Source organism: Pteropus medius, unplaced genomic scaffold (genome assembly GCF_902729225.1).
Source record: "Pteropus medius unplaced genomic scaffold, Ma_sr-lr_union100, whole genome shotgun sequence".
In the NCBI taxonomy this organism is placed as follows: domain Eukaryota; kingdom Metazoa; phylum Chordata; class Mammalia; order Chiroptera; family Pteropodidae; genus Pteropus; species Pteropus medius.
This window is the reverse complement of record NW_024344378.1, coordinates 22,558,466-22,584,647: the sequence shown is the minus strand read 5'-3', so window position 1 is coordinate 22,584,647 and position 26,182 is coordinate 22,558,466. Positions and strand designations below refer to the sequence as shown.

Genomic DNA, 26,182 nt, shown 5'->3' with positions numbered 1-26,182 from the left:
TCTGACCGGAGTTTGGCACTTAGAGCATGCGCAGTCCTCACAGAAGATGACGAGCAAAAACTGCGGAGGGCGCGATTGCGTAGGCGCTGGTTCTGATTGGCTACTGTTCGCGGGCAAGGGGTCGTGTCTACTCGTCACCAAGTAAACAGGGATGGTGGGGGCGGGGCCAAAGAGGCACCAAGAGCTGGTTGGCCAGGCGAAGATTGGGGGGTGTTGTGGATTGGTCCCGGCTGGAGCTCCGCTGTGTGGAGCTCGCGCCGGGACCCGGAGCCGGCGGTCTGAGGGATGGACGAAACGAGCCCACTAGTGTCCCCGGAGCGGGCCCAACCCCCGGACTACACCTTCCCGTCCGGCTCGGGCGCGCACTTTCCCCAGGTGCCGGGGGGCGCGGTCCGAGTGGCGGCGGCGGCCGGCCCGGCCCCCTCTCCTCCGGGCTCCCCAGGCCACGACCGGGAGCGGCAGCCACTGCTGGATCGGGCTCGGGGCGCGGCGGCCCAGTGTCAGACTCAAACCGTGGTGGCGCAGGCCCAAGCCCTAGCCGCCCAGGCCGCGGCGGCGGCGCACGTCGCGCAGGCCCACCGCGAGCGGAACGAGTTTCCAGAGGACCCCGAGTTCGAGGCGGTGGTGCGGCAAGCCGAGCTGGCCATCGAGCGGGGCTTCTTCCCCGAGCGTATCTACCAGGGCTCCAGCGGAAGCTACTTCGTCAAGGACCCTCAGGGGGTGAGAGCATGGTGGAAACCGTGGCCGCAGGCTTCGGCAGAGTGGGCCTGTCCAGGGGAGTTTGGGGTTTCGCATAGCCAGAAGGAGGAGGGGTTTGAAAGAAAGGCAGCAAAAGGGAGAAACTTCACAGTGTGGAGCCCCTTGGCAGAATTTTGGAATGCCACGTAGGACTGAAGATGCAGAAGCTCTGCGGGATGTGGAAATAAATCAGAACCTATTTGGTGGGGGAGGAGTGAGCGAAAAATGAAAAGAGGAAATTGACCAGATACAGGCGAGGTGTGGTGGGGCAATCGGCCTCTGAACAGAGAGGCGCGGGGAGATGCTGCTTTCTAGTAGGTTCCTTAGCTTTAAACTACAGAGTCTGCTTTTCGTTCATTAACCTTCAGATTTACAGTTTTGAGCTTTGGGCCCATTATCTCTTTTTGGGCCAAACCAGTGTTGTCGCTGTTCATTGAGAAGGACGGGTAACCGGTTAGGGACTCTTGACGGTTCAGTTCCAGCTTTCTGTGCTGTGATGATGTCTCCTGCCGCCTTCCCAGGTCTCTTATTGGCGGACGATGGTGATAAGAGTGGGTGGAATCACCAGTTTTAATCTCTTTTGGTTATTGCTCACTTCTTTGGGGAAATTGTTCAAATCCTTTTTTATGGTTCCTCAGCTTAGAATGGAGTTTTAGAATCATGGGACTGTTAGCTGCCTTTTTACTTTCATTTATCTCCCAGGACAGTCAGTTTGCATTTCATCTAAGGCAGAGTGTTTGCTGACCTTTATTTTATCCCCTGCATGTGTAAAAAGGGGGATGGGGATGGGATGGGGCATGGAGTAACCAGGGCAGCTGAGAGATGACCTTTGTTCCTTTTTCATTTTTCATTTTTTTTTTTTTTTTTAGACAGGACTAAAATTTGATTTCCCTGGTTATGGGAGCCCCAAAAACATGAGATCCAAAGGCAGTCAGGCAGTTGAGGCTTATATGCTGTTCTGAGCTAAGGGATAGCAGCCTAGAGCTTCAAAGGAGAGGAGGGATATTCCCAGGAAGTTAAGAAGAGCAGGTGTTTGGTAATCAGATGTTTTACTTGCCATGCAGGTAAGTCTTTCAGATAAAAAGTTATCTTGGTAATAGCTCTCTTTCTGGGCCAGGCCCTCTATCTAAATACTTTTATGCAGGTAAGGGAGAGGTAAAAGTTTTCCCTGAGTCTGCTAGGGCTTGATTGCCTTCAGCTCAAAACAGTCCACATGCAGAAGTGGCACATTTTGGGGTGGTATATTCTGCTCCCCTTTAGTCCCGCCTTTGAAACTTCCCTAAGAAGTTTCACAGTCCAGCCCAAGAGGTTTAGTTGATGGATTGCTCCGTCTCATTGAACTCATCTCTTAGTCTTGAGAATGTCTACCCAGTTAAATATGTCTCATTTCTGGAGGCAGTGATGCAAGTGGGCTCTCAAAGTTAGGCCTATATTGTACAAGCAGTCAGTTATTTAATAAGAAGCATTTCTATGGAAACAAAAGAAAAACAAAGTTAATAATTGGAGCAGACTATAATCCATTTTGAGTTCTGAAGGCAGCAAGCTGCAATTTCTAGATGCATGGCTTGTAGCAGCTTCAGATGAGTGTGGGCAGGCAATGGTGATCTGGTAGATTTTCCTGGTTTACAGTTTGAATGTCTCCGGCCTTTATTCTTTTGAGAACTGCAGAGATATCATGGGAATATCAGAAGGTCAAAAAATATCAAATCTCTTTCAAAGTTCTTAGATGGGCCAGAATGGTTTATTGGAAAAATATATTATTTTTATACTTATTAGAACGATGGGTGTGAAAGCTCCCTCAGATTTTCACTGTATTTCTCCTGTGTGAACTCTAGTTGGTATACTGTTTTGATAGGAGTGCTGAGTGGCCAGGATGGGCCATGACTTCTAACTCTAGGTTAGGTTCATTGGATGGTCTGGTTATTCTCCCAGATGTTGTCCCTGAGTTATCATCAAGAACCAGAGAACAATTCTGCCATCGACTCAGTTAACATAGACTGAGATGGGGAAAGCTTTGAGAGTAATAGGTCTTTCCAAGTTCCTTAAATAAGGGAGCAGTGAGTTGAATTGAAAGCTCAAAGGAGAACCATCACTTCAAGAAGAAAAGAAAGCTAGGTATCTTGAAGTCTAAATATTAGCAAGATGCCTTCATCTTTTTTGTTTGGGAACCAGAATGACACCTAAGATATGAGTAGTTTTTTTGTTTTTGTTTTAGCTTGTTGACTGATTATCTTTGATAGGTACAGGAGCCAGAGGAAGGTTTTTGTTTTTCTTTCATGACACTGTTACAGCTCTGTTGGAAGTGTATCAGGTCAGCTGAGAAGTGGTCAGGTACTCTGACAGGTGGTAGTAATATGATCTCTTAATTCTACGTGGCAGGTAAAATACTACTACCTCAGTACATGGGTCACAGAGAATGACAGACCACTGGTATGTTTCTTGGTGATTGGCAGGATCCTGGTCTCTAAAATTTCCTAGGCCACTGTCTTGTCTTAGGTGGGAAGTCAAAACACATATGCCCTGACAAAAATGTCACCATCTCGCTACCACTGAGGAAAATGTGGTTAAGAGCAGGGGATCACTTCCTAAATGCTGTGGTATATCATATTGGCCCACAGATTCACTGTTGTTGGTCTCGTCATCTTGGCCCTGCTCCAAATGTGTTTATTTATTTTACTTAGCAAATACTTAGACAGCACTTATTATATGCCAGGCGCTATTTTAAGTGCTTTACAAGTTAACTCAATTCTCATAACCCTCTCACAGGTAGGTACTATTATTATTCTCACAGATGATAACACTGTGTAACTAATTGGCTCAGGGTCTCACAGCTAGTTAGTGGGAGGCAGGATTTAGACCCAGACAGACTGGCTCCAGACTTCATGCTTCTGACCACTATGCTTTGCTGCCTTAGAGTTAGTCATCTGAATTTCTGATTTCTCTTTTCAGCTACCATTTTGGTTGGAATTAAATTTAGCTATGTGTGACAGAAAATTTAAAATGATAATGTCTTAAATAAAAGTACATTTAACTCATAAAAGAAGTCTACAGGTCACTCAGAGCTGGCATGGCATTTCACTTTATCAGAGCTGCAAGCTCTTTCCAAAAATCCAGCTAATCAGCCATCTATAGCATGTGGCTTCTACTTCATGATCCAGGATAGCTACTCAAACTGCAGACATCTTGTCTGCTTTTCAGGCAGTTGAAGAAATGGAAGAGGGAGAGTATATCCCCTCTCTTTAAGGCATTTCCCAGAAGTCACCCCAGACTCTTCTCCTTATATCTCATTGTCCAGAACTTAGCTGCAGTAGTGTCCGAGAACTGTAGTCTTTGTTTAGCCCAGCTAAAAGTCAGAAGTCCTGGGTCCAAGGAAGAATAGGGGGCAGCAGTTTTTGTGACAGCTACCTTTGGAGCTCGACAGTCCAAAAGGTTCTTGAAGATAACAACCCTGACTCCATTTCTCAATTTAGATTGGTTTCTCCCTCAGGGTGAGCATGTGAGGACCTGGAACAGTAGGATGGAAAATGCAAGATCAGAAGTCATGGTGGAGAGTGCTCCTGTTACCCTCCTCACTTACATCCTTGCACTTCACATCTCAATACTCAATCACCTATTTTTTGAGCATTTTGTTTTTTGTGAGGCTAGTAGTACTAGATGTTCATATTACCAGGAATCATAGAATAGCATGTGATTCACTAGATTATTAAGAAGATTAAATGAGATATCACACCTGAAAGCCCCTGGCATGGTTCCTGGGTTGTTTTTAAGTTGTATGCCCACTGACCATAGATTAGGCTTTCTTGGATACATTAACAGTGAGTAAGGCAAAAGTAGTATGATTTTGAGAAGATAGTTTCATAACCACTGAGAATAGCAATTCATTAGATAATCCTAATTGGTATTTGCTTCAAAATTTTATAGGTATTGCTCACATGTTCTAGGAATTTGACCTTATATCAGTAATTTTCAACCTTTTAAAAATACTTTACCCACCTAGTTTGTTATGAAAATGGTACAGTATTTTTTCCACTTTTTAACTACTAACTTATGTTATAATATTGAATGTGCTTCTTCTAGCTACCCGTGCCCTCTGAGAAATTCTGATGTCTTTACACTTGGTTGAGAACCACACTGATAGCCAAGTAAAGAATATGTCTCGAATAGAATCAGTTTTACTAAAATGTTAAGAGGCAGTCAACTTTCAGTATTATATAAATGTAGTTCTTAAGATTTTAAGTATCATCTGCCATCTGTTATAGGGAGCTATCCCAGGCTACAAGTTGTAATGGATGAGGCAGGTGGGGTCGATGGCAGAGGACAGGAAAATAAATATAGGCTAAATCTCTTTCACTATATTATATTTGGATCTCATCTTCTTTCAGGGTCTCATATAATTGGAGTAGCCCATCCCTCTCTTTTGTAAGAATTACATGTAAATAGCTAAGTCAAGGAGTGCTGTTTCCCTCCAACCTCTAATAGAGAATACAGTAGTTCTCAGAGTGTGGCCCAAGGACCTCTAGGAATCCTTTTTGGGGTCCACAGGTCAAAATTATTTTCATAATAATGTTAAGACTTTATTTACTTTTTCCCTTTCATTTCCTTATGACTGTACAGTGGAGAACTCCAGAGGCTGAATGAGATGTGGTATTGAAGCAGATTGAATATTACAGAAGAAAAGAGAATACAGTGGTCTTTTATTAAGGTGGACATTAGAGAGATCTGCAAAAATGTTAAACAGTGCTAGTCTCACTAAAAATTATTTTTGAAAATATAGTTATTTTTTCTAAAACATGTCACTTATGTTAACATGTAATAGGTTTCTTTTTATTATTAAATGAATTAATAGTTTTAACATTTAAGTTTTAATTTCTACTATAGCAAATATAGATTTTACCCACATAAACTAAAGCCTTTGGGGGTTCTTAATAAGTTTTAAGAGTTTAAAGGGATCTTGAGACCACATAGTTTGAGAACCATTCACTTCAAAAAAAAACTTCTGTTAAAAGTTATTTCTCTATATTTCACTGTATAATATGAATGATGTACTTGAACTGTCTTAGATTTTAGGAAAAAGCCTCTTTAGCATAGCCATAATACCTTCTTCCTTGTGGCTGCTGGTTAGATACAGGAACCCTTTTGGGCTCCAGGTTCCAGTAATTGGTTGTGAGTCCTGACACCAACCACTTAGTGGCCTCTTGCTTCCTTGTACAGTTCTGTTTTTAATCTACAACTTCATGGACTGCTGCTACTCAAGCTATCTGTACCTTACCCCCTTTGTTAAAAGGGGATTAGTAAGTGAGTGTTAAGGAAAGTTGTTTTAAAAATATCGATATCAAACTGAAGTTTTCTCCTAAATGTAATAAAGGAATTCAAAGTTTATTAAAGGAGAAGATGGTAAGAAAAATTAGTCAGTGGTCATTTTCTTCCTCAGCCAAAAACTGGTGGTGTCTTTCTAATTCGAGTGGGTTTAGAGTTTGTTTTCTGTGAATAAAGAGAGTATTCTTGAGTATTCAGTAACATGGTTGATTATGTGAAGTGAACATTAGCTTTGGAAATTTGGCCAGGGTCGTTTTATGTATCTATCTAGGAAACCTGCAGAGTACTCACACAAACTAGGTACTGAGCAAATGTTAACAGAATTGAATTGGACTGAGGCCTACACTTCGTCCTGAAAGGCACTTGTCTCCCCTTCTGTCTAAATGTCTTTCTCTTCCTCCATCCTTCCCACCCTACCGTTCCCTCATTTGTCCAGTCCAGACATTATTATTTAATGAAACCCTTGTAGTACTGAGATAACCATAATTATTAATGCTTTTAGAATGAGGAAATGCTTTCAGATTCTCCTTATGGTGGAAGGAAACTGAAAAATTTGGAAGGTCAGTCTGTAAACGATGCTTGGCTACAGTCTTGGCCTTCAAGTTTTGCTTTCTTTCAGGGAAGTATTTTAAGCCTCAGTACTGACATTTTTCAGCCTGCTAGTAGTAGGAATGTCTTGTTCTTCTTTTTGGGAACCAACTTGCTGAACTCTGCATTGCGCCTCAGTTGAACTGACTTTGGGTTCTGGGACATGCCTCATGTTGTCCTGTGGTTCACTGCCCAGGTTCCAGAGAGTTACAGTGGACTCATCAGTCATTCTGAGTGGTGAGCTACTGTGTGATTTACAGCCCAGGATTCCAGGGGAGCAGATATAGAGAGGAAAATTGCTAACTGTGGTCTCTTGCTAGCCATTTTGAATAAGAATGCAATTCTGATTTAGGATACAAATATATGCATTTGACATTTTCCAGTGAATAAGTAAGTTTGTCTTTAAGAATAATCAGTTTTTTAGGAGGGAAGAAGAGTTCTGTATTACTCTAGCCCTCTCAAATCCTCACAAGGCTTTTTCAGGGAACCGGTCTTAAGACTGACAAAAACTTGTTGGAGACATGTGCCTAGCCAAGTCCTAATATGAGTGCTTACTTAATGTAGGCAGATGGGTGTAAGTTTTCTGCTGTGACCTGCCATTCAGGAAGTGACACCCACAGGAAAATACCATATGACCCATACTAGCTTGAGCTGGCTGTGGGGTGAGGGGAGAGAGGGAATCATATGATACGAAGATGAATCACTTGGATAGCATATTTGCTTCTCTTGCTTTGAAATGACCAGTTTGGGGACTGCAGGAAATGAAATAAATGAAAACAACTTCAGAGGGCTGACTGGCCTGCGGAAGAACCTTCAGGAGAAAGGGCCATAGTTTTTAGGTTGCAGCAGCATTCCATATTTCCAAGGACCTTTGAGGATTAAGTTACTGTATGCTATAGAAGATGGATTTAATCTTTTTGCCTCTCATATCCTGATCTCTTGCCTATCAGAATTACTAAGAGAACCCCATTCTAACTAGGCAACAGATTCTTTTTTCTGCTGTGATTTTTCTCTTCTATTGCTTTCTTAGTTTGTCATTCCTAAACTTTTTATTGTAAGGTTTCGTTAACATCCAGGGGGTGGGATAGTAAGGCCGATAGAGGAAATCAACTATTGATGAAGGAATTTTTTTAACCTCGTTTTATTATACCTTATTAAGTCCCTTTCAGTTGATAATTTTGAGTATTTACATAATTGATACAGAGCAGTAGTGTGTATGTATGTACCTTGGAAGCTGGGGTTTGATGGTGTTAAAATCTGTTGTACCATATATACCAGACTCGGCACCTTTTTTGGCCACAGCCCTTTCTATCATTACGTCTCTTAGTTATACACTTGAGCTGATGTCTTCCCCTTATAAGCTAGGGAGAAGCCAGTATCTGTATGTAGGGGTTGTCTGCCCATGCCCTCTCATTTCTTTATGGATTCCTGCTGACCTGGTCTGTGAGCTACTTTAGTCAACTTGCCTTTAATGTCCTCTTTTTCTTTCATCTGTGCAGAAGATCATTGCTGTCTTCAAACCCAAGAATGAAGAACCATATGGGCACCTTAATCCTAAGTGGACCAAGTGGCTGCAGAAGCTGTGCTGTCCTTGCTGCTTTGGCCGTGATTGCCTTGTCCTCAACCAGGGCTATCTTTCAGAGGCAGGGGCCAGCCTGGTGGACCAAAAACTGGAACTCAACATTGTACCCCGTACAAAGGCCAGTGACCTGTCCGCGGGGAGTCTTACTGCCTTACCAGGGCCCTAAAGCCCTGCTACATGTTAGTGGGACTCTTAGGTCCAGTGAGGGCTCCTTATGCCTTGAGTCTAGGGTTAACAGCCCTAGTGGGACTCTTAGGTCCAGTGAGGGCTCTTTATGCCTTGAGTCTAGGGTTATCAGCCCATCTTGGGGGTGGGGATATATTTAGACTCATGATTTGATCATTTGATGAAAGATATCTTGAGAAGGGTACACATAAAATTTTTGCATACAATTTCAAGAAGGTCACTCACTAACCGTCTGATGCACATTTATGGGCTTCTTGCATCTTTGGATCCCAGGTAATCCCAAGCTCGTTAGAAACCTAGCTACTTTTGTATCTCACTCTCTTAGATTTCTGAGCCATTCCAGGATTTAGATATAGTCTAGAATGTACTAGCTGATGTTAGCCAAGCACTTATGCAAGATCTGGCAGGGAGGACTTTAGATGGGCTTGAGGGTAAGAGTAAAGATCTGGCCTATAGGGAACTGACATGGAACTCTCTTCACCCATCTTTATGCTATGGAATTCTGGTACTTTTCTGAACATAACAAATTGAGGTCCCAGGAGGTAAATTCACACTTAGAATGGATTGAGATTCTAATGAAGGGTCTGGATCATACTCCCTGTCCTCCCCTCCCCCAAATGCTTAAATACAGAATTAATTACATATAATGTCAAGATATTTACTGAGGCCAGGTTAAGAACCCCTGTACTATAGAGTGTTCTGTGAAACTTTCCAGGGATTATGATGGGAAGGAATCTACTAGTCAGCATGTGAACATTTAAGGACATGTCATCACCTGTTGAGTATTTGGCTACCTGAGGTTTAGTAACAATTTAAGGCGGATCTGATCTGATGCCCGAAGGTTGCAGGGGTGTCTTGGTGGCTCTAGGTCTTAATTATCTTTGAGAATCTGAGGAAAATTATAGACCTTGTTTTCAGAAAATAGTCACATATTTGCATATAATTTCAGTGGATGATTCATAGACCAGTTGAAGTCCATCCATTGACCCTATAGGGACCATGCCTCTAGATTAAAGGCCCCCGCTTGAAGTTTTCTTCACAGATTTAGATAGCAGACTTTGGGCAAAGAGACTGATCAGGAGACAGGAGCTTCCCTTCAAACCTGTTTATTTCTGTTTTCCCAGGGTATCTTAAGAGAAAATGTGCTTGTTGTAGATGTTTAACTGTGTCTACTCCTTTGCCACAAACTCCAAACAATAAGCCAACTAGTTTGTAAGTCAGGGAACATTTCTTGAAATTTTATTCTCCCTTCTCAGCACCTAGCGAAGTACTGTACTTATAGCAAGCATTACATAAGTACCAGCTGAATTGGTGAATGAATATCAAACCATGAGAAACAACACCAAAGACCTCCCAACTTCAGGTCTAGGAGAAAATGTTTGAATGCAGTTCCCGGTATGTAGCTTCCATTTGGCATCTAATTCACTGCCTGGCTTTGCACAGCTCATTTCTTCACTTCACGTTTCAATCCTCTCTGTGCAATTAGCTTACTTTGACCATCTTGTATAATAATTAATGCTCCTAAAATCTCCTGCCTAACCTGAAATCCTCCTATGAGGGCCCTCTTAAACTCTAGAAACTTTTAAATACTCCTTGCTCATCACTCTGTAATTTCCTTTTCTCACTAGGTAAATAGTAGAGCACCCTTGGCCTGGTGCCTGCCTATTCTGCCTGTACTTCTGGAGTGCAGTGCCTGAGAATCAGAGGCCTTAAGTTTGAATTTTGGCTCTGCAACTTTTTATTGGGTGATCCTTGAGCAAGTTACTTAAGACCATCCCCCGCACCCTGACCCCATTCAGTTTCCTCACTATAAAAATAGGGATATAAATAGTTCCTGTTTTATAGGATGGCTGTTAAGATTACACAAAATAATCCATGTAAAACACATAGCCCAATACCTGGCACAATGTAAACACTCCATACATCTTAACCTGTGGTATTTTTATGACTGTTTTAACCATTAATGATACCCCCCTCCCCCAATCCCTTTCTTCCCCATCTCTGGTCTTCCTCTTTCCCCGTTAGAGAACCTTAATGAGGCCTGAGGACCTTTTGCATCAAAAAGTCAGCAACAACAAAAAAACTTGTCTTCTATGAGACTGAGATGAGACAGAACTTTGCAAATTTAACGTATAGCTGCTGGAGAATAGGAAGAGGAAGTCTCTCCCCCTTGTCTCCCTACCCTTATGGCAGGATTCTATCCAGTTGATCAGAGCATCTGTCACTATGAAAACGTGGCTCGCATTGGAATGGATAGCTGTCTTTGCTCTCTGTTCCTTTAAGGTTTCAGGTTATTATAGTTTCTTTCATTAGTCATAGGGAAAAAGAGGGCTGTTACAAAGAGTGATCACAAATAAATCCGATGGGGGGAAAAGGTGGTTTATGAGTTTTCACTGTGGAAACTGGCAAGATAACCTTTGTTCCTTTATTCCTGTGCCTGAGTGTCCTGATTTGTAAGGCAGAGAGTGCCAACCTGCAGTACCTTGCACATCCATTTCAGGTACTCCATTAACACTGGATAGATGGATGCATGGATGGATGGATAGATTGGGAAGGAAGGAATTCTTTTGCTTTTCTCCATTTCTAAGGTTCATGGGCAAAGTAGTTATTTGTAATGAACTTTCAAGGCCTAGGAAAAGAAAGAATTTTCTTATAAATTTGATTTCAGATATTTATATGCTAAAATCCACTTGTTGCTGTCTCTGAAAGAAGTGTGTAACTCATTCATTCATTCACTTAATATTTTTGAGCATGTGCCAGGCGCTGTGTTAGATACTGGGAATGTTAATGTGAATAAGATATTCCCTTCTTCCCCTTATTTCATTAGTCAGAAGTTAGATATACATACAGATAATCACAAGACAATGTGATAAGTATGACAATAGATGTAACATATGAATTATAGATTATGGTGATGTCAGCATAATTTGACAATCAAGTGTAATATTGATGGCCCATTAAAAAATTTTGTCTCGAATAGGCAATTCATGCATCTAGTGCTAAAATCAGAAGACACAGGAGAGAAAACAGAAAAGAGTAATTCAGTGTCCCTGCCACCCCTTTCAGCCACTCAGTTTCCTTTCTCAGAGACGGCTGCTATTACTAGTTTCTTGTGTAATATTCCAGATAGAGTCTGCATATAAATACACATATATATAGCAGGCCACTAAAAATGAAACCAACTTTAATGTTTATTTTTTGAATGTGGATAATGCACATAGTACAAAATTCAAAAGGAAATAAAAATGTACAGAGTAAATTACAATTTGCTTTTATCTGGATAGAAAATAGGTATTGGGCTATCTTCTCCTAACTCAGGAGGTGGCTGTTTTAGTCAACATAATTCATGTTAGTTGCTGTAACACTTCCTGAATCACAGTGGTTTAACATAATAGGAGTTTATTTCTTATTCACATCATAGATCCATTCAAGGCAGGCAGCTCTTCTAGATCCTCTGTCATTCCACAAGGGGTCTAGGGTCCTTCTGTGATGTGGCTCTGCCATCTCAGAGCCGTTCATTTCCAGCTGCAGAGATTGGGAAATATGATAGAGTTTAGGGGCCAAGTCTGGAAGTGATGTATATGCATCACTTTGTCAGCATTCCATTGTCTTGAAGTAGTCATTTACTCTATCTTAGCTGCTAGGAAGGCTGAGAAATGCTATTTGTGTCCCCTGGAAGAGGAGCAGTATTGGTGAGCATCTAGCTATTCTCTGCCATGGTGGTATAGTTCCTTTAACTTGACTCTAATCTAGGTATCTCTTCTTTTTCCATTATAGGTAGTATACCTGGCCAGTGACACCTTCAACTATAGTGCCATTGACCGAGTGAAGTCCAGGGGCAAGCGGCTTGCACTAGAGAAAGTGCCAAAAGTTGGGCAGCGCTTTAACCGCATTGGGCTACCGCCTAAGGTATAGACTTCATCTGTGTGACTTATGATTTATGGTGGCATATAGTGATGACTTATAGTGGCATAGCCATCCAAGTGATGAAGCAATGTGTCTATAGACTCTCATATGGGCATGTGAATAGCTTGCCCTGAGGCTCCTGTCTTCCTCATTTCTGTCAAGGGCCTAAGACCCTAACTTTCTCACTTTATTCCTCTTGATGGACTACTTGAATTTGGATTGTCAATCATAGTCACAACCCTTTTCTCCTATACTTGCAATGAGATGAAGAAGTAAAGATCTTGAAAATATTTTCTTTGTGATATAAAATTCACAAGGGCTTACTGAGTACCTCTTAGTCCTGGGGTCTTTGTACTTAGGCTATAGGGAAATACCTTTGTTCTTCCTTCTTGGTTGCAGGTTGGTTCATTCCAGCTATTTGTTGAAGGCTACAAGGATGCAGATTTCTGGCTACGGCGTTTTGAAGCAGAACCTCTCCCTGAGAACACTAACCGGCAACTACTGCTGCAGTTTGAGCGGTTGGTGGTGCTGGATTACATCATCCGCAACACTGGTGAGCAGCTGTGGGTGGTTCTTTGCCCTGTGCCAGACTAGTGAGGTACTGGGGGAGGGAGGCCTGGAGGCTTGCAGGGCTTGGTATCAGAGGGCCTTATTAGGATGGGTTTTTTTCTCAGTCAGAAGGGTTGTATTTGGGGAAAGTCTCAGAACATACTTTTCCAAGACAAGCTTTGCCCAGGCACATCATGTGCAGTAATCAGAGGTGGTGAGGCCTGCAGCCAGTACTTACGTTTTATCTTAGCCTCTTTCCTGGTCCCAGACAGAAGTCACTTGGCCTTCCAAAGCAATGTGAAGAGTATTGGGTACTCTTATCCTTGGTCTCTTGTTATTCTTATAGCAGCAAAACTTATTACAGGACAGTTTTTTCTTTAAGTACCTCATGCAAGTGGACTTTTGCAGTATTTGTCATTTTTGTGAGTGGCTTACATTTAGCATAATGTCCTCGATTTTCACTCATGATGTAACATGTCAGAATTTCTTCCCTTTTTAAGGGTGAATAATAGTCCATTGTGCATGTATACCACATTTTGCTTATCCATTTATCTGTTGATGGATGCTTGGATTGCTTCCACATTTTAGCTATTGTGAATAATGCTGCTATGAATGTGAGTATACAAATATCCCCTTGAGACACTGCTTTTAATTCTTTTGATTATATACCCAGAAGTAGAATTGCTGGATCATATGGTAATTCTGTCTTCAATTTTTAAGGAATTGCCATACAGTTTTCCACAGTGGCTGTACCAGTTTACATTCCCATCAATACTGCAGAAAAGTTCCAATTTTTCTACATCCTTGTCACCACTTGTTATTTTCTTGTTTTTTTTTTTTAATAGTAGCCATCCTAATGGGTATGAAATGGTATCTCATTGTAGTTTTGATTTGCATTTCTCGAATTATTGGTGATGTTGAACATCTTTTCAAGTGCTTTTTGACCATTGGTATATCTTTGGAGAAATATCTATTTAAGTCCTTTGCCCATCTTCATATCAGGTTGTTTTATTGTTGTTGAGTTATAGGAGTTTTTCATATATTCTGGATATTAATCCCTTATCAGATATATGATTTGCAAATATTTCCTCCCATTCTGTGGGTTGCCTTTTTACTCTGTGATAGTGTCTTTTGATGCAACTAATTTTTTGATTTTCATGAAATCTAATTTATTTTTCTTTTGTTTTGTGTGCCTTTGGTATTATATCTAAGAAATCATTGCCAAATCCCATGTTATGAAACTTTTGCCCTACGTTTTCTTTTTAGAATCTTTTAGTTTTGGTCTTAGATTTAGGTCATGGATCTATTTTGAGTTAATTTTTATAAATAGTGTTAGGTAAGGGTCCAACTTCATTCTTTTGCATATGGATATGCAGTTTTTTCAGCACTTTGTTGAAAAGACTGTCCCCATTGAACAGTCTTGCCACCCTTGTCAGCGATCATTTGATCATATATATACAAAAGTTTATTTCTGAACTCACTATTCTATTCCACTGGTCTGTATGTCTCTTTACAGTGTATCTAGTAGTCAGTTTTGAAACCAGGAAGTGGGAGTCCTACAGCTTCTTTTTCTGGATTGTTTTGACTATTCAAAGTTTCTTGAGATTCCATATGAATTTTAGGATGAGTTTTTCTATTTCTGCAAAAAACATCATTGGGATTTTGCATTCAACCTGTAGATTGCTTTGGGTATTATTGACATCTTAACAATATTAAGTCTTTCTGTCTATGAACATGGATTATCTTTCCACTTATTTATGTCTTCTTTAATTTCTTTAAGCAGTGTTTTGTAGTTTTCATTGTATAGGTCTTTAATCTCTTTGGTTAAGTTGATTCCTAAGTTTTTTTTCTTTCTGATGCTATTGTAAATGGAATTGTTTTCTTAATATTCTTTTTGGATTGTTCATTGTTAGTGTGTAGAAATGTAGCTGGTTGTTGTGTGTTGACTTTGTATCCTGATACTTTGATGAATTTATTAGTTTTAAAAGTTTTTTTATGGCATCTTTAGTGTTTTCTACATAGACAATCATATCATCTGTAAACAAAGATAATTTTACCTCTCCTTTTCAGTTTGGATGCCTTTTGTTTCTTTTTCTTGCATAATTGCTCTGGTCTTCCAGTACTATGTTGATTAGAAATTGTGAAAGTGGGCATCGTTGCCTTGTTCTAGACTTAGAGAAAAAGCTTTTGGTCTTTCACCATTCAGTATGATGTTTGCTAGGGGTTTTCCATCTATGACTTTATTATATGAAGGTAGTTTCCTTCTAGTCCTAGTTTGTTGAGTGTTTTTAATCATGAATGGATATTGAATTTTGTCAAATACCTTTTCTGCATCAGCCGAGATTATCAATCTGTTAATGTGATGTTTTACATTGATTGATTTTCATATGTTGAACCATCCTTACATTCCAGCAATAAATACTGGTCATGCTGTATAGTTCTTTTAATATGTTGCTAAATTTAGTTTGCTAGTTTTTTGTTGAGCATTTTTGCATCAATATTCATAAGGGACATTGGTCTGTAGCTTTTTATCCTTGTTGTGTCTTTGTCTGACTTTGGTATTAAGGTAATGCTGGCCTCATAAAATGAGTTATGGAGAGTTCCCTCCTTTTCAGTTTTTTGGAAAAGTTTGAGGATTGATGTTCTTTAAATGTTTGATAGAATTCACCAGTGAAGCCATAAGGTCCAGGGCTATTATTTGTTGAGAGATTTTTGATTACTAGTTATAGGTGTACTAAGATTTTCTGTTTCTTTGTGGTTTAGTCTTGGTAGGTTTTGTGTTTCATCTAGGTCATTCAGTTTGTTGGCATACAATTGCCCGTAGTACTCACTTATCATTCTTTTTATTTCCATAGAATTGATAGTGATGTCCCCACTTTAATTTCTGATTTTAGTAATATGAGTACTCTTTTTTCCCTTAGTCTTTGTAGCTAAAAGTTTGTCAGTTTTATTTATCCAGCGAAACAACTGTTAGATTTTAATTTTAGAGCATTTGGTTCATTTATCTATAATGTATGTATAGATATGTTTGGATTTTTATCTACTATCTTATTATTTGCATCTATGTTTTCTATCTTCTCTTATTCTCCCTTTCTCTCTATTACCTTTTTCCTATCCTTTCTTACTTTCTTTTAAATTATTTTATAATTATTTCATTTTTCACCTCTAGTTTAGAAGTTGTGTATTCTTTCTTTTGGTGGTTACCTTAAAGATTACTATGTGAATCCTTCACTTTCCAAATCTAATATTAATTCGTACTTTTACCATTTTCTTGGACAGTGCAAAGATCTTAGGAACTCTTAACTCCACTTACCCATTTTAAGACTTTTATATTATTAATGTCATGCATTTAAATTAAATATGTATGTATATACATATATACATATGTTATGTATATATATGCATATATAAGCACATTTATATAAAACTATAAGACAATGCTGTTGTCATTAATAATAATTGTGGAGACGACACAATACACTAATAAGCAGAAAATGAACCTTTATTAACTAGTCATCCCACCACTTAGCCTCTTCCCAAATCAGCAGATGCTCTATGGAAAAATGCTGGACTCCCTCTCTAGATTTCCAATCTCCCAGATCTTAACACTTTAACTCTTAATGGTCTTGTTAAAATCTCCAAACCCTTCAAGAGATTTAAAAATATTTTATCCACTTTTTTTTTTGTAGTTGTTCTCAGTAGAATGATTGGTCCAGGTGTTCAAAATACCTAGTCCATCATGAAAATGAATGTCACCCCAGTTTTTTCTACTAACTTTATATTTCTGTTCACAGATCGAGGCAACGACAACTGGCTGATTAAATACGACTATCCAATGGATAATTCTAGCTCTCGGGTAAGAGGTTCATCTGTATCTTGAAGAAGATGAAGTGGAGTATATGCATTCAGAAGAATTAGGATAGCACATGTGTTTAAAATTGATAGGTTAATATTTGGTAGAGTTTTTCCTCTGTTTTTTAAGGAATATGCTACTAAATGATGTTAATAGGAATAGATGAAGAAAAGTTCAGTAAGTTTGGGACATATTTAATGGTTTCCTTAGAGATTCACATTGCACAGTAACATAGTAAAGGTCTGAGAAATTGTGCATTTAATGAACCTGTTTAATTTTGCTTGGCTCAGTGATTTTTAAACTTTTTTTTGACCATGGAACATTTTTTTTGCAACAGACTACAATTCCACAGAACATCAGTTTAGAGAAAGCTACTTTCTTTAGCTTTCTTTACTCTCTCATTCTTTTCATACTTTACCACACTTCTCTATTTCTGATCAGTCTGCACATTTTCAAAAAGTAATGGCAAGACTCCTTGGAGAAGGAAAGTGAGGTTGGGTTTTATTCCTCATAATGTCTTTTTTTTTTTTCCTTTCAGCTTTATTGAGATATAATGACGAATAGCATTGTGTAAGTTTAAGGTGTTCAGTGTGATGATTTGATACATGTATATATTGTGAAATGTTTACCACAATAAGGTTAGTTAACACATCCTCATAGTGATTTTACTTCCTTCTTTAATAGTCATTCTCAAATTTTGTACATCAGAATCACCTGCAAAGCTTATTAAAAAGAGTACAGATTCTTCAAGGCTTTCTCCCATGAGGTTGGGTAACTCAGGATTCTGCACTTTAATAAGATATCCCAGGAGATTCTGATGCAGATGTCCTGGACCCACATTCCTTGTTCTTGTGATGGCACCAGTGAACCTGAAGCATGAAGCCAAGTAGACACTCATGAGAGTGTTTGACATGGGCTGTCACAGATAACCTGCCCCACTCTTTTAACATTCAGCTCTTGTTCTTTTCCTTTTTATGTATCGTGAAAGCAGGGAAACAGACTCCCTTGTGCAAAAGCAGCCAACCATTGTCTTCCATGGTTCTGTTGTCTCCCTGGAAAAATATGATCACCACCAGTGAAGTGACATTTGAGTCAAGGTCCACACAGAAGGACCTTGACCAACTGATACTGATTTTTTTTCCTTTTTTCATGGCCTCAGGAATCTCATCGCCTTTCCCTAGGAGGAATGGCTTATAGTTACCTTTTGTTATTGTCACTTCCCCTCTTACCAGTGACTGTGGCAACTCCTGGGGAAGTATACCTTTTCTAAGATGAGAAAGGGACTCTAAAAACCTTGTACAAGCCAAATCAGAGGAGCCATTAAGTGTACTGTGTTTAGGTAACTAGCGGAAACTGCTTTAAGAAGCTGCATAAGGATTGCTACTTGAGGAGGTTCAGATGGGATGCTTTGCTACTACTTTAAAGGGCCTGAAGCACATGAGACTCTAAATATTTAATCTTTCCTTGCTCTTCAGGACACAGACTGGGTGGTAGTAAAGGAGCCTGTTATCAAGGTGGCTGCCATAGATAATGGGCTGGCTTTTCCCCTGAAGCACCCTGACTCCTGGAGGGCATGTAAGTCTTAAAACCACTGTGGTCTGGCTCCTCTCTTGCTAGGTCTCTGTTTTCTTGTCTGTGCAAGGTAGAAATACCTCTATCACAGGATTGTGCTAAGAATTAATGAAATAATGCAGCTCATGCACTTTAGTTAAATGGCTGGCACATGGCAACAACTCCATAATGTAAGCCATTATTGTAATTTTTACCTTACATTATTCCTATTTGTGTCTATTTGCTATCAGTATTCTGTCTTCCTTGTTGACATCCTGGAAGTCAGCTCCTGCCCCGTTATAACTGAGAAACTTTCAAAAAGAGGGAGAGATGCTGGTTGGAGGATTTCTAGCCTCTTTGCAGCATTAGTCTGTCTTTTCAAAAAGAGCATCTTGGTGTCTCAGGAGCAAGAAATTGCTTCTAGATAGGCTTGCATCTTGGAAGGTCATGTAATATCTGGGAAAGAGCACAGGCTCTGGGATTAGGCAGACTTGGGTTTGAATCCTGGTTCCTCCACTTACTGTGTAACCTTTAAGGTTCACAGCTCTTGTAACTTTTCTGGTGTATATCAAGGAAGAGGGGTATTTTACTTTTTGCACTGGTCTGATAGATAGAGGATATAGATGGGCAGGGAATTTTTTTCAACATCAGCTTTGCTTTTGACCTTTCCTCTTTCAGATCCTTTTTACTGGGCCTGGTTGCCCCAGGCAAAAGTCCCATTCTCTCAGGAGATCAAAGATCTGATTCTTCCAAAGATATCTGACCCTAACTTCGTCAAGGACTTGGAGGAGGACCTATATGAACTCTTCAAGGTTAGCCCTGGGAACATCAGCCTTATAACCATATAGAACAGCGGTCCCCAACCTTTTTGGCACCAGGGAATTGTGCTCCCATGAGAATCTAATGCCTGATGATTTGAGGTGGAGCTGAGGTTGTGGTACTAGTGCTGGGGAGCGTCTGCAAATACAGATGAAACTTTAATCACTGGACTGCTGCTCACCTCCTGCTTACCTCCTGCTGTGCAGCCCGTGACCCAAAGATTGGGGAGCCCTGATATAGAAGAAAGAATTCCTATTGCAGGTTTTACTAATTGGTCCTGATACAACCAAGAAAGCATGGCTAACACCCTTCTGACTTATATTAGCCAATGAAAAGCAAGATTTCTGTGTGTGGACAGCAGGACCTAGTTTGGATTGGTTTGAAGAAAATTGGCAGGTGTAATGAATCACACTAGTGTGTTTGTATCCTGTGTGTCATGTGGCTGCGTGTATATGCAGAGCTCTCATTTTCAAATGAGAGCATTTTCAAACAGAGCATTAGAGCCTGGAGTTCTTTAGAGTTAATAATGAGACTTAGGACAAGATATTTACTATTCTCTATTTCCCCAACTGTGAAACAAACAGGGAGTTCTAGGGTGGTAGTTAACTTCACTAAGCCTCATAAGTCTTAGTGTAAGTTTTCTGTAGTAGCAAATTTCTAACTAGGGGAGGAAAATGGGTTCTTCTGAGAGATTTATGCAGGTTCCATCTCCTTCTGCCCTTCCTTTGCAGAAAGATCCTGGTTTTGACAGGGGCCAGTTCCATAAGCAGATTGCTGTCATGCGGGGACAGGTAAGCCTGGGACATCCTCCTAGCGTCATCTTTGGGATCTCTTGGGGAGAGTTATTTGCTCATGTTGAACAAATGTGGAAAGCTTGTATTTTACACCCTTTTCATTCTATGCCATACATACCTGTGACTGCCTAAACACATGGGAGAGGAAAGGTAGCCCTCCTTAATCTTCCACCTCTTCCACAGTATTCAGTGCTTGATGAAGCACTTACTGAGTGCTTAGTTCTGTGCCAGTTGCTAGATAGTTCATTGGTAAATTTACCCAGTGGTCTCTTATCAAGTTGCTCAAGGCAGGCCATGTGCCTTGGTGGTTAAGAGCTGGGCTCTGGAGTCAGACTGCTTTACTCCTTACAACTTCATGGCCTTGGACAAGAGCCACTGCTTCCTTGTTTGTAAAATGGAACAGTATTAATACATCACATAGTTGGCCAGAGAATTACATGAGATAATGCATATCAAGTATACCGTAAAAATAATGCCTGGCATATGGTGAACACTCAGCTATTGGCTATGGTTATAATATTTGTTGTTACAGGTCATATTATTCTCTTTCCACTCCACATCAAAGAGAGCTAAGGAAACCCCCAGGGCATTACTGATCTTTCAAAAGAATATGCTTGAAAAATTGTTTAAAAACTCTTTAGGGCACCAATATTGAGCTTATTACTTTGAAGTCTTCTTAAAGAGAGCTGAGATGGTCCAGCAGTTAAGGGCACGAACTGGCCAGAATGCCTAGGTTTTAATCCTGGCTCTGTCATTTACTAGCTATGAAGTCTTGGACAAGTTACTTAATTTCTCCTTTTACTGTCTCCATTTGTAACATGGGATTAATAACAGCATCTGCTTCATAGGGTTAGTATGAGATAAATGATTAAAACAGTTGGAGGAGTGCCTGGCATATTGAAATACTCAATATGCGTTAGCTATTTTGAATACCACAAAGTTCTGTGAACATCTAGCTCCTCTCAGTGTGTAGGTGGCCAGTAGATCAGTCACATCCTTGCTTACCAATCACACGGTGAAGCAAAACAAGCCTCTGCCTTGTAGAACTCTGACATACTGCAGAGAAAGGAGGTTACAACCTTCTCCCTACCTGAGTTGTAATCATAGAGTGAGTTATACAGGGGCTCTGAGCTGAAGGGAAAGAGTGAAGAACCCCCAGAGAGATGGACTTGAGTAATACTTGTTACTCACCATAAAGGCTTCTAACAAGGAGTTAGATAAAGAATGCAGAGTCTAAAGGAAGCCTCTTTAAGTAACATATGCAAAGACAGTATTTATTTTTTAGCGTTATGTGCCTGCTATAAATTTTTCTTCAACTTTTTAATTTAAAAAATTTCAAACCTCAGTAAAGTTGTAAAAGTGGGATCTTCTCCTAGATTCACCAGTTGTTACATTTATTTAGTTAAATTTGCTTTATCTCATATCTTTATATATTATCTGTATGAGTAATATCTATCTCTAAATACCTACATAATTTGTCTACCTCCCTAGATAGATTTTATTTTTGGCCAAATATTTTGAAAGTAAGTTGTAGACAACTGACATTTTATCCCAAATACTTCAGCATACCTGAAAGGTGGCTTCTAACCCAAAGAACCAAAGGAAGCACAGGAAGACCCAGCTAGGGCAGGTTTAAAATCCTCTGTGTCTTAAGTTGGGTGGTCTCCTGCACAATCCATTCCAGTTCCATTTGAACCTCCTTTTAGTTCTCTACCCTGATCTTGTACTCAGGGCTCTTAGAAGCAGTGTAGGATGCTGACAAATACCAAAACAAATAAGTAAAACAGGAATTAATTACTGGCAGGATCCACTTCCAACTTCTGACCTCTGTTCTAGGTGAATCTCTGCCTCTTTATGGGTGGCATTTGTGTGCCAAGGATATTTAGCTTGAAGGCTGTGTGATTCGAGGGTGCAGCCTAGCTTATCGTACCATATGTCTGTGGCCTGGCTGCGCAAATCTGTAACATCTAGTGCTTTAAAGAAGGCTATCATACGACAACTTCAGCTTTTGTATTATCCTGCCAGAGTAGATAAATGGTGGTGATTCTAATTTTGACAAGGGGGAGAAAATGTGTCCCCCTGGACACATGTCTGAAATATCTTTAAAATACAGACAAAAGTTGATAAGGAACTAAATGCAATGTGGTATCCTTGTATGTGATCCTGGAAGTGAAAAAAAACAGTACTGAAAAAGCTAATGTAATCCAAATTAAGCCTGGAGTTTGGTTAATAGTAAGGTTCCAGTATTCCTGGTTTTGCTGAATGTACTATAGTTATGTAAAAAGAAACTGGGTAAATAGTATATGGGAACTTTCTGTACTATCTTTGCAAGTTTTCTGTAAATCTAAAATTATTCCAAAAATTTAAATACAAAGATGATGAAGAGATAGCATTAGAGAGAGAATCCAGCTGAACTCTTGGCTTTTTAAAAGATATGGTCTTTGTAGGAAAATCAGAAAATAAGGATAAACAGTAATAAATAAAAATCACCTGTAATTCCTTCACTCCGATATAATCACCACCAACTTCCAAAATTTTTTTTTTCTGCAGATAGGAAGATAGAATTTTAGAAAATACAGGTGGAGTCACATTATAATACTGGTTCCTTATTCTCCTTCTTTTTCTATCTAATAACATTGTGATCAGCTTTCCATGCCAATAAATTATCTTTTTTAATTGTTTGCTTTTTATCCCTTAGATTATTAACTGTTCCCATATTCTTGGGCATTTATGTCATTTTTACTTCATAAACAATGCTGCATTATATTGGTCGAAACTATTTGGTGCATGTTCACTATTGTTTCCTTAGTCTTAAAAATGGAATCGCTGAGTCAGAAGGCCTGTTCACGTTTAAGCCTTTATTCTTCTCTGAATTTTCTGAAAGATTGTTCTTTCAGGCCCTACATCCATATCTCTGAATTCTCCCCAGCTCTATGTCATCGTCATCTTTTGTATTTTTACTAACTAGAAGGGCAAAAAACAAGATGTTTATTGTATTTTTAAATTTTTTGTATTTTTAAAAATGTATATTTTTAAAATGACTAGAGAGGTTTCCATTTTCTATATATTGCCCACTCATATTTCTACTTTTATAAGTAGTCTATTTGTACAATTTTCCATTAGTATGTTGTTTATTTTTTTGTTGATTTATAGGTACACTCTGTCTGGCAGTCTCCCTTCAGAGGCAGACCCAAATGCCTATGCCTTTCCCTCACTAATCTCATTTTTCCCACTGCAGATCCTAAATCTGACTCAGGCCTTGAAAGACAACAAGAGTCCCCTGCACCTGGTCCAGATGCCACCCGTGATTGTGGAGACTGCCCGGTCCCACCAGCGGTCTTCTAGCGAGTCCTACACACAAAGCTTTCAGAGTCGGAAGCCCTTCTTTTCGTGGTGGTAGCCTGAGAGGCAGACAAAGGCGCATTGTCTGAGACTTGGGCTGGGAGGAAGCCTGGGGAACAGGTTGCAGGAAAAGTCAGAGAAGCCAGTGGAGAACAGTGCCCTTGAGAACTCTCCCTCTCTGCTTGCCACCTGCCTCAGGGCTTTCCCAAGTACTGGGAGAAGCACAATCAGAGGGACAGTGAGTGCTGGTGAGCCCTTCTGAGTTCTGGGGAGGGCTGGAGCTCCATGCAAGGAGTCCAGATGCCCAGGAAGAAATGGCTTCCTTACAGCGTCTCCTGGCAGATTGGGTAATTGCCTTTTCTCCCTGACACCCTGCTCTCTTGCAGTTTCTCATTATATTCTGCATCAGAAACAAACAAATAACAAAGACAGATTTAAATACCATTAGGAAAACCCGGGCAGAATCTCAGATCCTCTTATATCAGAAACCTTGAATCCAGACCTACGTTTGCATGGACCCAGACATTCCGGTGCCTAGCAGTTCCCCACTCCCATGGACCAAGGCAGCTGGGTACTCACAGTGCTGGGACAGACAGAAGCCACACCTTCCCTTTGGGTTTTTGCCAAGTCTTCCCCTTCTCCCACCAGTGCAATAGACTGACGAAAAGCCTCCAGACCCAATTTGCATGGTGGGGGTACTTTAGCTCCAGACCTCCCAGCAGTTCTGTATATGACTCTGTAGATCAGCTCTGCTCTCTGCCCTGCTAGGGACCCAACTTCTCTAGTGCAGACCTGCAGCTTGCCTCTCATTCAGGCAAAGGCAGGAGGGAGGACGTAGACTCCCCAGCATGCGCAAGTGATCCATGTGGTCTGAGTGTACGCTGGGAGCTGTAATTGGTCAGTGGGCAAACTTACCCCAGTCTTGCTTTCTGAGTCCACTAATATAGTTTCTGTTGTTTTAGATATTTTTTTCCTCAACTCTTGACTTAGGGGTCCAGTTCGGATTGTGGAGTAGGTCTCAGCTCATAAGAGAACAATATTAGATCCTTGGACTTCTTTTTATGCTACCATTGCTGCTTGGTGGAGGTAATAGGATTCGTATTCTGCCTCCTAATTGGTAGCTGCCCTTTGCTCCCTGACTTCTTGTTCTGGGCCAGTTTTTCTATGGCTTATTGAGAAAGGTGGGGCCCAAAGGAGAGAGGCCTTCAAACTGTTCCCCAGTGCCTGCCCAGCTCAGTGCATCTTCCTGCTTCCATTGTTTCTTTTCCCTCAACTGTCTCCCCTGCCAGGTGTCCAGCCCTTTCTACACCAAAGCAAAGAATGGCCTCAGGAGGGAGTAAAGAGGGTGCTATCTGTGGCTAAGGCGCAGCCCTGTGCTACTGGATACTTCAAGTGTCTGGCACCCAGCGATTAGTCAATCAGCCTTGGAAAGAAACTATCTTGAAGGTTTGAAAAACAACCAAAGAAAGGGAGTAAGGACTATGGCTGTGTGCCCTCTGCTTGCCCAGCCCCACCATCTAGGAGGCAGAGCAGAGATGTACAGCCCTCTTGTCAGCTAGGCCAGGCTGGTGTCCTTCCATTCCAGCCCCCAGGAGCCAGCTTGTCCTGGGCTTTCACCCAGGTGACAAGAGCCTCTGGGAGCTGGATATGCATGCAGTGTGGATAACAGCACAGCTCCTTCACCAGCCCCAGCCTTGACAATCCTGGTCAGCCAACCTGGACACTAGCTTTGGGGACCATGTTTGTGAGAATGCCTGCCTTCAGAACGCAGGAGCAGCAGGGCTCCCAGAGGCTGGAAGGGGACCCAGGTGAGTTTAGCTTTCCATAGACATCTTTACAGAAACGTGCGATAAAGCTCCAGCTGAGTGTCAAGAGAGCCTGACGAGTCTGAAGAGGGAGTCTGGTTGCTCCCCAAGCCAAGCTGACCAACTCTGTGAGGAGAAGGAAAGCTGGGTCCAACGTACGAGGGGCTGGTCACATTTCTGGCAGGTGAAACAGTGGGGGGCATCCTTTCCTGGCCTGTCTCCGTTCTGCCTGAAGCCTGTACTCAGGTTGCCTTGACTGTGGGCTTTGGGAGAGCCAGGGGCCCAGTGCCAAGGCAAGCTTATGGGTGGCACTCAGAACCACCCAGCCCTCTGCCAGCCATAGACCCTGACCCCCAATGTCAGGGAGTGGAGGCTGGGCTATGAGAGTCCTGCTGCCTCTGTATTGTTCTTCTAATGCACTGTAGAAATTGTATGTAATGTATTTAAATCAATGCAGATGTATGAATAACAAGCCCAATTCTGACCTTTTTTTTTTGTCTAGTTTTCTTTGGTGGAAGGTAGACAAAGTAGAATGCAATTTTAAGGACAAAGAACACCGCATTTCTATGTAGTTGCTGAGTTAGGGCTCCTGAGTCTATTTTCCTTAGTAGGAGAAATACAGGTCCTCATTTCCAAAGTCTCAATGCTCTGAAAACCAAAAATATTTTCATAACTCCTTTGATACCAAAACTGACCTGAACCTACACTGATGTGAAGCTATTTGTAATCATTATATATCCCTCTTAGTGTGAATATTTGCTGTAGAAATATTGTTTTGTTATGGGATGTTCCCCTACTAGAAATTATACAGTGTTTTCACTGACTACTTCCTGAAAGCTGAAAAAATTCTGAATCTCAAAATTAGCCTCAAGGGTTTGGGATAAGGAATATGGACTGGCTTCTCTTCGTGGCCACGAGAGGGCAGTCCTGCTCTGTATGTGCATCACTACCTGCTTGGAGCACTTTGAATTCTGGCCTCTTTAAGTGATGGATAATCAAGCAGATAGGATGGGTGGAAGGAGAGCTAAATGCAAATGAGCACATGGTATGCTGCTTTTGAGATGAAGCCAGAATAGTAATAAAAATCCTCACCTCGGGTTTTCAGGTTATGGCAACCTTGGATAATGCAGGAAGCTCAAGAATGATTGGTCCA

General features: G+C 40.8%; 1 protein-coding gene across 2 annotated transcripts; it reads left to right on the top strand.

Annotated features, from left to right (window-relative positions):
- The first annotated feature begins 207 nt into the window (after positions 1–207).
- Positions 208–25,865, top strand: PI4K2A (phosphatidylinositol 4-kinase type 2 alpha). Of its 2 annotated transcripts, XM_039871588.1 has the most exons (9): positions 210–720; positions 8,142–8,342; positions 12,188–12,319; positions 12,716–12,869; positions 16,660–16,721; positions 18,194–18,293; positions 18,948–19,081; positions 19,820–19,879; positions 23,121–25,865. In XM_039871588.1, the coding sequence occupies exons 1-9, from the start codon at positions 286–288 to the stop codon at positions 23,280–23,282; spliced, it is 1,440 nt and encodes a 479-aa protein (XP_039727522.1). In that variant the 5' UTR covers positions 210–285; the 3' UTR covers positions 23,283–25,865. The 2 variants fall into 2 exon arrangements, with proteins under 2 accessions (XP_039727523.1, XP_039727522.1); XM_039871589.1 differs by lacking the exon at positions 8,142–8,342 and having other exon boundaries at positions 208–720; positions 23,121–25,784.
- Positions 25,866–26,182: the final 317 nt, after the last annotated feature.